Source organism: Cynara cardunculus (genome assembly GCF_001531365.2).
Source record: "Cynara cardunculus var. scolymus isolate 2C chromosome LG 7, CcrdV1, whole genome shotgun sequence".
Lineage (NCBI taxonomy): Eukaryota > Viridiplantae > Streptophyta > Magnoliopsida > Asterales > Asteraceae > Cynara > Cynara cardunculus.
Window position 1 is genome coordinate 1,087,438 of NC_037534.1, and position 15,214 is coordinate 1,102,651.

General features: G+C 30.9%; 1 protein-coding gene across 2 annotated transcripts in view; it reads right to left on the bottom strand.

Moving 5' to 3' along the window:
• Nucleotides 1–1,338, bottom strand: part of LOC112515902 (xyloglucan glycosyltransferase 4-like) — a 5,853-nt gene extending 4,515 nt beyond the window's left edge. The window contains exons 1-2 of one of the 2 annotated variants that reach the window (XM_025122869.1): nt 848–869; nt 481–774 (exon numbers count right to left, since the gene is read on the bottom strand). In XM_025122869.1, the coding sequence (XP_024978637.1) occupies nt 481–741 (261 nt within the window). In that variant the 5' untranslated portion in view covers nt 742–774; nt 848–869. Of the gene's footprint in view, nt 1–480 lie in introns of both variants that reach the window. The other variant, XM_025122867.1, reaches the window with a different exon arrangement.
• Between the last annotated feature and the right edge of the window lie 13,876 nt (nt 1,339–15,214).

The following is a 15,214-nucleotide window of genomic DNA, read 5'->3' on the forward strand; positions in this document are numbered from 1 at the left end:
GAATTTGATTGAAATCCCAAATATCAACACCTTCATTACACAAAACCCACAAAAAGTATCAGTAAAAAAAATTGAAAAAAATCGATTTTCGTTAGAATTTCATTGAAATCCCAAATTTCAACACCTTCATTACACAAAACCCACGAAAAATATCAGTAAAAAGATCGGAAAATTCGATTGAAATCCCAAATATCAACACCTTCATTACACAAAACCACAAAAATTATCAGTAAAAAGATCGGAAAAAGATTCGATTTTCGTTAGAATTTGATTGAAATTTGAAGTCCCAGATATCAACACCTTCACTACACAAAACCCACAAAAATTATCAGTAAAAAGATCGATTTTTTTGTTGGAGTTTGATTGAAATCCCAAATATCAACACCTTCATTACACAAAACCCACAAAAATATCAGCAAAAAGATCGGGAAAAAAATCAATTTTCGTTAGAATTTAACTAAAATCCCAAGTTGGGTATACCTCTCTTTCATTGCACATGGGGATCTGAACAAGAACCATGGGAAAAGATGAAGGATCTTCAATATCATAAGTTTGATCATCAATTTCTGGCTTAATTTTCTTCAATTTGATCCAGAAACACCCAATTCCAAGAATGAATCGATCAATTGACTGAATCATGAACAGCAAAACACAAAATTCTGACAACTTGGTGATGAATGGAGCAAGATAATCAGCTCTGAATGAAAGCCAACCCATGAATGCTAAATGAAGAAACCCCATAGCTTCTTTTGGGATGAACTTCAAATCCCAATTCTGAAAATAAACAATGATTTCAACAACCAAACCAACAATCGAAATAGCAAGAAATGCTCGTATGAATCTGTACATAATCCTCTCTCTATATTTGACTTCATCTCTCCCTGAATCTGATACCGCAATGCGTTTCTTAACAGAAACAAAAGTCTTCGAAAACCCCATTAGCAACCATGGGAAGAACATAAGAAACCTTTGAGCTTTAAGCAAAAGCCGCCATGAAAACTGCTTGGTGCTTGATGTTTTTTGCTTTTCAAGAAATAAAGACTTCTCTGAACCATCATCAACTTCCATTAACGAGATATTGCTGGATTTATCGATCGTCACTACCACAGAACTTGGTGCCATTGAAACTAACAAAAATCCACAAAACCCAGATGGGAATTTGTAAGAAATGAGATCAAGATCAAGATCAAAAAGGTGGGTTTAACCAAAGATCAAAGACCCATAAAAGGAACTGAAGAAATGAAGCCTTTTAAGGGAAATCTGGATCTTGAGAGAGCTTAAAATGGAAAGAGAAGTATGGAAGATGGGAAGATGTGAAGATGGAGACGTTGACTAGTCAAAATCGTGTGTTTTTTAAGAGAGAGAGAGAGAAAGAAATTTGTAGCGTGAAGTGTTCAAAGGGATGGTTTTTGAGGGTTGGGATTCGAAGCCTGCAAATTTTTTTATAAATGTGGAAGGGTTTTGATTAGTTCGATTGAATTTGAAGAAAGACGCCATGAAAATTGGGTCAAGATTATATTGGTCTCAATCATGAGCTGGGAGACATATCATTAACGCGGGCTATTAGCTGGTTTGTTGGTTTATAAACATGGTTGAAATTGGGACCGTAAATAGCATATTTATAAGATTTTTTTAAATAAATACAAAAAATATGGTTTTTATAATTAAAAGGGTATTCGTAAAATACAGTGATATATATCTTTATTTTAATGTTTTTATTTTATTTTTTGTTTCTGTTGACATAATATGAATTATATGATTTTAAGAAAGATAATGTTATTATGATTTAATAAAGTAATTTATTTTTTTCTTAACAATAAAATTTTATAAAGATAATGATTTTGTTATAACTTAATAAATCATCTAATTATATTTTAGATTTTTTAAATTTAAAATGAGATGTTTATCATGTATTTGATTATATTTATCTGTAGTTAGTTATATTAAATTCAAAAATAAAAATTTAATAAGTTGTATTTACGCATAATTTACTTGTAATCTTAAATTTTAATTAATATGTATTAATATACAATACTTCATAACCATAAACTAACTTATTTTTTAAATTTTTATTGCAAACAGTATCATTTAATTATCCATAACCTCATTTATTAAGACATTATTTAAAGTTTCGTTTTAATAATGTTTATGGGTTTGTAGTCATTTTCTTTCAAATATAGTCTAATATTTTACCAAATAGTATTTAATTATTAATTGATAATTATAATATTAAGTAAATTATTATTATTTATTACTTTTCATATTAAGTTTTACTAATTAATAAAATTTATTCATTTATTTTTAAATTGAATTATCATAAATATAGTTATAATTAAACAAAGTATATATCAAAAACGAATATTTCATTATCTTCGATTTGACATCTTTTTTATAGTCCTTTACGTTTTAAATGGTTTTACATGAGTTGATGTGTCTTGTTTGGTATTGATAAAAAATTATTCCGATCACGGAATTAATTGGTCTCGACGAAATATGACCTTAATGACAATCTTAGGTAAGTATGGCAACGGGCAGTGATGGGTTGGGTTTTGTGATCCCCGACCCCGGTCTCCGGCAAATATGGGGATTAATATTTCATCCCCGGTCAAAACCCATGAATAATATCCGTTAGTTTGAGTCTACCGGAGATCTTCGGCCCGGTTTGAGTCTAACAGGGTTCCCCAGTCCCGGGACCCGTTTTAGTAGGGAATCCCTGTCCCCATTCACATTTTCATATATAAACCATATGGGTTCATTACTAAAATCATGAAAATTCCATATTAAATTTCGTTTAATAACAAAATCATATATTTTTCATAACGAAACCCATAATCATTACACACATTGCATAATTTCGAAATGAGTTCCTGTAATTACCTACTATGAAATCTTCCAGCGTTACCGAAATGCAAAACCAAAACTCCCACAGTATTATTCCTCTTGATGTGATCGTAATTACGTATCCATTTCCTTGTTTCGGTAGCTAAATCTTACAGTTTCGGATTAAATATTGCACATGGAATTTTTTGTAACCGTAAGTTTTCAGATCAGCTTATGTGCACCGACTAATCCGGTAAGATAAATGATTGGATAAATGACAAAAATTCATGAAAAGACAAAAATACCCTTAATAAACTTTTTAACGACTGTTTAAAAAAGTAATTTTAACATTTTTACAAACTATGATGATCATATTATAATTTAATAAGTGATATCAAGTGTTAATAGTCTTGTTTTCCTTAAAGAATTATTGTCAAAACTAATTGATGGTGAAATAAAGTACAGTTTTTAATTAAATATAATAATTTTTTATATTATAAGTATTCAAATCACCGGCATACTACAATTGCTTTTTAAAGCGCGGCTTTAGTGTCTGACGCGCCGCAAGCGAGCTTAGCTGGTTCCAAATTAATTGAGATATTGGTGGATAGTTTTTGAATAGTTTTGTATAGAATGATTAAGTGGTCAAAATGATTAAGAGGTTTTTTTGATATAATTATTTGGTAATTGTTTACAATGAAATTAGGGTTTTGAATGGTTAAAAGCGACATATAATACAAAGTTATTCATAAGGTTTTAGAATCATTAAGAGACAAGTTTTTTTTTTTTTTTGTCAAACAATATTTATCTCTTCACGATTCAGATGTTGTCTCTTAATTGAACTATTAAGAAGTAAACAAACAACCTCTTAATTTTTTATTCGTCTTTTCGATTAAGACGTTGTTTGGTTGATTTTTCGTTAAATTTTATACAGATAAAATTGTCTATACGTATTAGTTTATATATATATATATATATATATATATATATATATATATATATATATTAGTAAAGTTTTTGTTTAAGAGGGATTTTTCTTATATGAAATAAGCATGTTTTTTAATTGAAAGAGGCAGATTTGAAAAAACTCAGTTTTTTGTATAAAGCTCACTTGTAGGAGCTTACTGATTAAGACACTCTTTATATCATTAGTCCACTACCAAACAATCATGTATAATTGATCGAATAAGTTGTGAATCTCATTAAGCTCATTGAATTGTTAACAAACAAACCCTTAAATGATGATATTATTGTAGAGTCTTGCATCGGTTAAACTTGCACAAGTTAATTTTTATATGTGTTGGAATTGGTTTTCTTTTCTCAATAGCTCGTTTGGAGAGTATTCTAATGGAGTTTTGCATTTCATATGATATTAGAGTCAATGTCTATTATCGTAGGGGCTCAACATTTTAGGGAAATTTATCGACACTGTGAGACAATATGTTTTGTTGGGTGTGGTAACCGACTAATGCTTCAATCGTCATATCAGCATGGTAACCGACTAATGCTTCAATCGGTTACCCAGGTACTTAAATGTTAAAACTTTACATCTTATGTACCAAAATGGAAGTTTTGAAAGTATGTTATCCCAAATAATAATCAAGTTAAAGTACGTTAGTTTTTCATGTAATTTATTCTTTTTCCTTTCATTCATAAAAAATGTTTCAAGGACACGACGTTAGAGAATTATCTGATAAGCTTCCACATATTCTCACAATTACAGTAGACTTCAGGGGGGGAAAGTATGAAATACTGTCAAGTATCATATTGTTGTTATTAGAAAATAACTACAAAAATAAATTAACGTAGTTAACATTCGTGTTTACTAAATATGAATAGAAGTAGGCTTGTTGAGGAATAGACAAAGACAATTGTTTAATTTACGTATGAAACAGTGAGAACATAAAATACGTAACAAAAAAACACGCATTCACTTCAAAAGGCAATAACTTTTTTCATTGGAATCTCGTTATGTGGTTTTCGACAAACATATAGAAAGATCTCGACATAAACAACATTCATGAACGCTTTTTGGCAATTTGGCCCAGTCGTCGTTCAATAAATCAATCAATTATATGTTGTTTTTTAAAAGAAATTTAAGTGTTTTATACGTACTTTAAAATTTTGGTCGAAGAGTTAACATTACTGGTTTTCATACAAATGAGTTGTTATATGTTTCAAAGGATATTATCGCTTGCAACAATTCTTTCGAAAGTATGTATTGATTTCCTTGTTATGTATGTATGTATGTATGTATGTATGTATGTATGTATGTATGTATGTATGTATGTATGTATGTATGTATGTATGTATGTATGTATGTATGTATGTATNTATGTATGTATGTATGTATGTATGTATGTATGTATGTATGTATGTATGTATGTATGTATGTATGTATGTATGTATGTATGTATGTAAGTATGTATGCATGCATGCATGCATGTATGTATGGGGTTGGGTTCACGTGAGAGTAGTCTGTTTTCATGAGATCACTTTTTTATACTTGAAATTTCACAGCAAAACGTTGTGAAGGTAAAAAAAACCGAACCTTCACATAAAAAACAATGTGAATGTTACATTCACAATGTTTTGTCGTGAAGTTTCAAGTGTAAAAAGGTGGTCTCAGAAAAACAGACTGGTCTCACGTGATCCCAAGTCTCTCTCTCTCTCTCTCTCTCTCTCTCTCTATATATATATATATATATATATGATTGAGTTCCGGTAAGAAAATAAGTTACGATGAGAAAGATAAGAAGAGATCACCATCCTTAGATCAATCTTAATTGATCGACACTAAAGAAATGCACTGAGATGCACCAGATCAATTCTCTTCTAAAGTGCAATTCTCTTCTAAAGTGCAATTCATTAGTGGACATGAAACTAAAAGTGATAAATGAGTGGAGATTTCTTCTTATTCTTCTCATGTTAACTATTTTTCTCAAAGGTGAAGATTCCTTATATACCGTGTTTACGTCTTGCTTCAACAATTGTTTCCAATACTTAAAGTTTTATGTACGATGTTCTAGGGATATTTTAGTCATTATAAGTAAATATAAGTATATTGACTAAAGTTGCTCATGTTTTTTTGAGTATACTGTTTTTTCATTACTAGATTTATTTTCATATTTGTTTTTAAAAAGTTGAATTCAAGTGTGACAATTACAGCTATCGTATTTTTTCCAGACAGAATACAAGTAAATTCGTATGCAACATTCTAACCTAGGATCTAAACGAAAATAACTCCGAGAGAGGGGCTAGTTATGTCGTTAATTGAAACTATAAATCATAAGGACTAGGAAGTTATTAAATAGAAGTAGTGGACTCGATTGAAACTATATCAAAACACTTTCGAGACACTTGCGTGGATTAATGGAAGTTGTAGTATGCGGAAACAGTCGGAGATTCTAGAGGTGAAAGAAATTTTGGAAAAAAAAATGAAATTGCTATGAGACTAAGCACGCGGCCAGGCGTCAACTACCGATAGCGGAGGTACTTACTCACAATATGACGATGATAAGAAACTCGACATTGATGATCTTGAGACCAAGAGGCTATTAGAAGAATTCAAGAGATCGAAAACTCTTCAAATTAATATGACATGAGATACCGATGATGAATAAGTGTATTTTGGCAAGTACAATATTTAAATGTAATTTTAATTATAATAAAACGTATTTTTAAAGTGTATAAAGTAACCAAATTACAAATTTTATAACATATTAAAAAAAATATGTCATTAGAAAAATAATTTTTTTTTTTTTTGGGTAAGGACCGGTTACCCATAATCGGTTACAAAACCCCTTAACTGGACCTAAGTATATTCGACTGGACCGAGACCAGTTACGACCGACACAGTTCCGACCCGGGACCGGATTTTGGCCATCACTAACTGTATGCAAATGTGGTCATGAAGGAGGCCCAAAATCCATTTTACTTTATTAACAGTTGTCAAATATGTTTTTGGGAAGAAAAAAAATATACCCTGAATTGAAAGTGACAACGATAACTTCAAATGGTGTTTTAAATGTATGGGTGGTGTTGTGTCAGTATCGTGGGTTGTATGATCTAATCCTATTTTTGCCCAACAAACAAAAAATACAGTTTAAGAACATACTGTATTCTTTGCCATGAAAATGACGAAATCAGTCAAGTAGGACCACAAAAAATACAGCTTAATATGATCAGTCTCTGTATTTATTTTGTATTATGAGTTTTAAACTATAAAGTAATGAATTTAAAGACCTATAACGAATATTTGATATTTTATTGCAACAACTGAAAGTAGTTTAATAAAACTTCACAATGACTACATCACATTAATGTAGATGGCGTAAAAGTCCATGATATTACATAATCTCATAAATAAAGAATTAAATTGTAAAATGCCAAAATACTCTTAATTTAGTAATGTATTATTTGAACCAGGTTTAAATCGTAACACTTGTAAATAAAAGACGTAAGAAAACTTGAAGTCCCCTGTAAAGTCGTGTGGTGAACGAGAGGATGAAAACGAGCATGGGCTCACATACTAAGTTGTGTAGAATTAGTTTTCATGCAACCAAGTGAGTTATGTGAGTTCTCATTTGACGTAAGGATGGTGATTTTTCCCGATACGATGGAAAACCTGGGTCACCCGACCTGAACGGGGACGGGGATTCCCTGCTGAAACGGGTCCCAGGCCGGGGATCCCTGGTAGACTCAAACCAGAGTCGGGGACTGTTATTCAAACCGGGGTTGGGGCCGGGGATCCCTGGTATACTCAAACTAACATATATTCTTCATGGGGTTTGAAGGGGTTTGATCAGGGATAGGATGTTAATCCTCATACCCCAGGGATCGGGTCCGGGGATTACAAAACCCGCCCCATCTCTGTCCCGTTGTCATGCCTAAATACCGTCTTGTGCGACATATAAAAGGTCACATTCACCCACTGTAGGTTACAACATTAGTCAGTTCGGTGTTTTTTTGTCAATGAAGTTATTTTGAGTGTCAATAATATGTATGAACACTTCGTAAGTGTGTTACAGTGCACGTAAATACTGTTTCAATCGAGTTAATGAGAACTATTCAATTAGGCGAGTTTCAAATAATTTACAAACAAGAACATATGTAGTAGTGCATTACTCGATCAGACTCAGTAAACGTTGAATAGATATAAACATAAATACTAAATGTATAATTGTAATGTAATTTAAACTCTTCTCATGTAAGTCTTAAAGACTTTTTGGCAGTTGCTGAATGTTTTAGTGCATAATGATTAAATGGTCAGAATGATTAAGAGATTCCTATGATGTAGTGCAAAACAAAATATAATTGTTTGGTAATTGTTCAGAATGAAAGTAGGGTGTTGAACGGTTAAGGGGGATCCAAAATACAAAATCATTCAGAAGGTTTTAGAACCATTAAGAGACAAACTTTTTTTTTTGCCAACCAAGATTCATATCTTAGCGATTCAGATAGTACCTCTTAATGGATCTTAATAAGGTAAACAAACAGTCCCTTACAATCTTGACGGTATTTAATACTGTGTTTTGGTACAACTCTATAATAATTTAAATAAATATTATATTAAATTTAAAACTAACAAAAATAATAAAATGAAAACATGCATATACCAATGGAGAAAAGGAATATGCTCCTCACATGATATGTGTTCAAATGTTTATTACATAAATATTCATATAACCTTTTTAAAATAAAATATTGAGTAAACTACAAATCTAGCATATTTGGATATCCAACTTGTTATGCAAGCTGACTAATCGTAGGACAACCATCTGCTTTGCAGGTAGACTAGAGTCACCTCATTTGAACTTCCATGACCAAAAATGGATTTTTTTTTCTCCTTAGATCTAAATCTGAGACCTCTAGACACTTTTGACTTTTGAAGTTCAAGCTCAAACCAATTAGGCACCGCCCTTGTGGTTTGTGCATGTAGTTTTAAAATCATAGCATGATCATCATAGTTTACAAAAAAATAGATTTAGTCCCTTCATTTAGCGGTCGTTAAAAAATTCTGTTAAATGGGAGGCATTTCGTCATTTTATTGATTATTTTATCTTTTTCCCACTCAAAATCAATTTTATGATTTTGGTCCATGTGGTTTTGATCAGGTAAAGGTAAAAAAAACAGTAAAAGAACAAATACGTTTTTAATTTAACCAAGTTTTTTAACTCCTGTTAAAGGAAACGACCAAATCTAACTGTTTTCATAAACCACGATGAACATCTTGTAATTTCGAAACTGTAAAAATTTACAAACCAGATAATCAAATTTGTAGTTTACTCTAAAATATTTATATATTTTTTATTCTTTAAAAATTAGAATAATGATATTTTTTAAATGGTTGGATTCTTAATGGTGATCCACTTTTTGCGACTTCTCCTTCTATTGAATCTTTTATTATGATTTTCTTTTTGGTAACATCATAATATAATATTTAAATTAATTTAAAATTATGTTAAGAAAGTTATACGTAAGGGTTGTTTGTTTACCTATTAATAGTTCAATTAAAAGGTAGAATACGAATCGTTAAGAGCTTAATCTTGTTTGACAAAAAAAAGTCTGTCTCTTAATAGTTTTAAAACCCTTTGAAAGATTTTGTATCGTGGGCCTCCATTAACCATTAAACGTCATAATTTCATTGTAAACAATTATCAACAATTATATTTCATCGTACACTATATCATGAGAGTCTCTTATTCATTCTGACCACTTAATCCCTCTGCATCAAACCATTCAGTAACTGTCAAACAACCATATTATGTTAGTTTATATTAAGGGGTGTTTGAGATTGTTTATTTAAAGAGCTATTACTTTGTTTCGATGTGATACTAGTAATAAGGAGTTTTTAGTGTTTGAATGAAGAAAAAAAAAAGAAATGCTTATACCGGTTTGGCACTGGTAATAAGGAATTTTTAATGAGTTACTTCTTTCTAATTTATTAACTTATTCCGGTATGGTACCGACAATAAGGAGTTTTAGTGTTTGAAAGATAAAAGAAAAGGGTATCTCTATCCATTTTATCAGTTTATCCAGTATGGTACCGCCATAAGCTAATTCAAACACTTTTTTATAAAATTCCAGTTTGTCACCATATAAGTTGATAAACATTTTTTACAAAAAAACATAAGTTTGTTTTAAATAAGCAATCAGAAACACCCTCTAACTAACTGGTCATCAGGAAGACCAGGACTGGACTGAAGTCCTCGAAACCGAATCGTCTTGTCCACGAGAACTTTAGCAGCATTTGGATTCGAAACCAGTGAAAATGAAATTTCTAATATATTTCCATAAGTCTTAATTGATGCGTTGCAACTCACGTGGTTTATAAGAAGTTATTAGCCACTAAAAAAAAACTTAAGTGGCTATTTTGGTTAATGTTGAGGAATAAAAACGAGAGTAAGGGGTCATTTATCAAATATTTACTTTATTAAGTGTTTATCAAGTCATATTACCTTACCAGATAAATATGACAAGAACCAAAAATCTTACCCGATAAGAGCGAAGGCAATGACCGAGATGTTTTACCCGGTAAGTGATGGCGACAACAATTACCATGGTTAGCGCTTACCAAGTAAGTTGTTACATCAGATGTTGTTTTCGTAGACTAAAATCTTACCCAATAAGTAAGTGATAGCGTTGAATTTTACCATTAATCACTTACCGGGTAAGTGTTTAGGTAAACGGTCCTTAAAAATAAAAATGAAATGAATTTTCATTCTTCCAGTTTAGATTGGAATGAAAATTTGCGTTTGTGGTGGAATGAATGAGCCCGTTATATTATATAAAACCAAACACTGTTTTTTTACTTTTATTTTCATTAATCACTGCTTAATACCCCTAATCAACGACCCCATAAATACGAAGCCTGAAAGTAATTGATGTCTAATAAGTTTTTATGGCTATATTTAATAATAATTATATATTAATTCAAACAAAAATGAATAAATGATTATAATTATCCATCGTTTTACCAGTTATTTACACATGAAGATATATATATATATATATATATATATATATATATGTGTGTGTGTGTGTGTTAACTCAAGTTTTCTTCTGTGGATCATTTATTCATACTTTGTAATCATTTTTTTCTTTATTCGACCCTACATTTATATCGGGAAAAAAATCCCAATTCAAAATTCTTGTGTCGGTTACTCAGTTACCATCATCATTAGGCAAATGGTTCGAACTCGGGACCTTTTTGTGTCAACTTCTAACCCCACGATCATTTTAAGACAGATGTTCCAAATTTGGGACCTTTTTATGTCGTTTACCTTTAGCCAACGGTTCTTGTTGCAGTGTCAATTTTTCATTAATTATATACACATAATGACGAGTGAGGGTGACGTTTCAATGTGTATATGTGTGTGTGTATATATATATACATAGAGAGAGAGACTTGAGATTACGTGAGACCAATATGTTTTTGTGAGACCCCACAACAAAACTCTGTGAAGGTAACCTTCATAATGTTTTTGTTCTGAAGGTTCGAGTTTTTTTTACCTTCACAGCGTTTTGCTGTGAGGTTTCAAGTGTAAAAAATTGGTCTCACGAAAACAGGCTGGTCTCGTGTGTGTGTGTGTATGTATATATTTGAAGCTTATTTGCGTAATGCTGCAAAATACATCTCAATTTTCGTTTTATTCATTCTCATCAACAATATTGAATTATTATTATCTTATATAAATCATTCCTTAAAAAATGTATTGAATTGATTAATTTGTAAATATTTAAATAATACAATTAATGTTGAAATCTCTAAAATATAAATTCATTAAAGTTAAATATAACTTATTTACAGATTTTGATTTTTAGTTTTATATTTTAAAGAAATTATAGAAAACATGGTATAAAATGGTTTGGGCAAATTGCATGAAAAAGTAACGTATTTTAATTTGATTCATATTTTGGATAATGTACTTTTAAAACTTTCATTTTGATACATAAGATGTAAAATTTTAAACATTTAAGTACTCGAGTAACCGGTTAAAGCATTAACCAGTTATCATGTTGATGTGGCGAGTGATAGGATGAAATTGGGTTTAATAGCAAATAATACCGAGTTATACACCGCATCACTCGTCACATTAGCATGGTAATTTGTTAATGCTTCAAACCAGTTACTCGAGTACTTAAATGTTTAAAACTTCTACATCTTAGGTATCAAAATGAAAGAATTTAAAATTACATTATCAAAATAGGAATAAAGTTAAAATACATTACTTTTTCATACAATTTGTTGAAATGGTTTCAAACAATTATACTTATGGATGTATATCCGTATAGGATAGCGGATTTGATAATATGTATGTAGGTGCAGGAAACAAGGATGGTGTAATCGCAATCGGTTAGATCTGTGGACAGTGAAAGATCAGGCTACCAAACAAAATGAGCTCGTGGTAAATGTATGGACTAGATGGTCATGCACCCCAGCAACCCAGCAATGCACCATCATACATCGTCCGTTTGCCCCATCAATAGTTGCCATGGATAATATTTCTGTGTGATTCCATTTCATCGGTTTAAATAAAAATAATAATATCGGTTAAATATAAATTTATTTAGGTGTCCTCTGCCAGCATAAATTGGATAAATGTAAGTCAGATAAAAATACAATTTAAGGGGTCGTTTATCAAATACTTATCCGGTAAGTGGTTATCAAGTTACATTATCTTACTGATGAATATGATAAATACCAAAAATCTTACCCGGTAAAAACGAAGATAAGGACCTAGAGTCTTACATGGTAACTGGTAAGTGAAGACGACTCTTAACACAATTAACGTTTATCGGGTAAATTGTTGCACACAATACCGTTTTGGTAGACTAAAATCTTACCCCATAAGTAAGTGATAGTATTGAAGTTTGCCGATAAGCACTTACTCAGATAGGCGTTTGGTAAACGCCCGCTAAATTGATATTAATAACTGACTGAGTAAGAGTCTTTTATTTATCTTACCCAATTACCAAGTCAACATAATAAACCGTAAGATGGTTTTGAGAAATAGCACCATCTCTGATCAGATAAGTATCTCTTACTCAATAAGCAGACAACACCGCACAACAACAAGACTTCACCGATAAATTTATTGCGGATCACCAGCCGAGTGACCATCAACAACGTGTTTTTCTGTTGGTAATTGAAAATCCGTCCGTAATCAATCATCGGCGATGAGTCTGTTGGTGATGACTTTTTCCACTTATTACATATGGATTTTTTTCGGTCGGTGAAGTCTCTCTTGTTTTGTTGTGCAGTACACAGTCTCTTAATAAAAAAAACCCAGATCAAAAGCATCATGGGTATTCGACTAGGAAATTGTGAGCAAGATAGAATGGTGTTCGTTCCATTACGATCCATAACATTAAGCTTGCAATATACACAAAGACGAACCGATACACAAAATCCATTCAGTATTTTCTTTTCTTTTTTTAAAATTGTTTGATTTATTTAATTATGATTAACTGTATCTGTATTTTTGCAACATAATTTAAACAGATAAATCACATAAAACATGTAATCTCGACAAACTTAACAATCGATGAATATGATATTAGTGCTAATGTTCCCCGTCCCGGGGTGGCTTTCGACCCGGGCCAACATGTGAGCCCCGAACCCCTTCCCATGTGATCAACTCTCCATATTTAATTCACAACATGATAACACTTCTTGTTTATTATTGAAATAAAACGAAAATCCTTTTTAATAAACCATCTTATCCCTGATCCAAGATATCGAACCGACAACAACCATCATGTGCCGCTCCGCTCGATGATTAACTTTCCATTTCAAGATCGGTTTTTTGTGAGTAATTTGTCGTAAAGAGTCGTCATTTAAGTTTGTTTTGATATGTCAATTGCTCAGTAGACAAGACTAGCCCCGAATATCAAATTTTAGAAGACGACACCCAATCAAATCATTGACCCCACTTTCATAAATACCTTGCGACACGAGATAAATGGGGTGTCATCTGATATTTTTTTGGAAATACATGCAACGGCGGAACACGAGCCTTGGAGAAAATCGACATGATATTTTATACAAATGTGTCGCGATAAACACATTTAAGCTGTTTAATATAATCATTTACAAATCCAATAAATCGTACAAACTCACGAACCAGTTTTTTTGATTAGTTTCACATATGAAACAACACGACTGTTTTTTGTGTGGAAAAAAACAATCATGAATGTTTCATATATGAAACAATACAGTAAAAGACCATATTTTTACACGTGTTGTTATATATAATACAGTAAAAACAGTCATGAATGTTTATAAATTTGTATGAATTATTGGATTTTAAAAAAGGGTGGTGGGTCCCCAAAATTATATAATTTAAAGTTTTGTATATTTTTTTTTCTTCCAAACTGCACATGAGATGATGTAATTTTTTTGGGTTTATTTATAACCTAAGCCAAATACATCTATAAATATTGTTAAATGAGACCTTCTTTTGAAAACCCATTAAATTGTGATAATTTTGATAACTTGTTTATCATGTGTTATTTTATATGATTTTTTTTCATTTAAGACTGAGATTTAGTATAACGTATTTGTTTCACATGTATATGGTTCACAAAGTGAACTTTTTTGACGTGTTTGTGAAACAAATAATAACGTAAAAAAGTTGCACATTATGAACTGAATGCATATAAAACAAAGACAAAGTGAAACAAATATATGTTAATCAATACATTAAATATTTTGCTTAGATGGAAAAAATTAACGTGAAACAAAGTCTTAATGTAGAAGTTCTCACATATCTCACAACTTTTGGAGTTCTCCAAAGATTAGGCCCTTCATTAAATGCATCCCACCCATTAATTTTCTCTATATACACATCAATATTAATACTGCGACATGTTCAAACGAGAACGCTAACCATTTAAGAAAACGAGAAAAAAGTTGTTAATGTACAAAATCACACAAGACACACACACACACACACATATATATAGGTGAGCATTCAAATAAAAACCACTCAATTTATAAAAACCGTGAAAACCTCATTCAACCAATAATAATTTTTCATTTTGTTCATTTTTTTATGATTATGAGAGGTTGATTAACCATTTTTATTGTGGAGGGTATTAATCATGGATATTATCATCTTCATTATTTTAATTTTAGAGAAATACATGAAACAATTTCATTAAAATTTCATTAAATATTATATGAAACAATTTCATAACCATATATGAAACAAATTCATCAAAAAAAGTATTATATGAAACAATTTCATAACCATATATGAAACAAATTCATCAAAAAAAGTATTATATGAAACAATTTCATGCAAAAATTTCATAAGATTAAACAATGAAATCGACGTATGAGGATGGTTTGTACAATTTTTACAAATGAGGGTGGTTTTCATTTGAT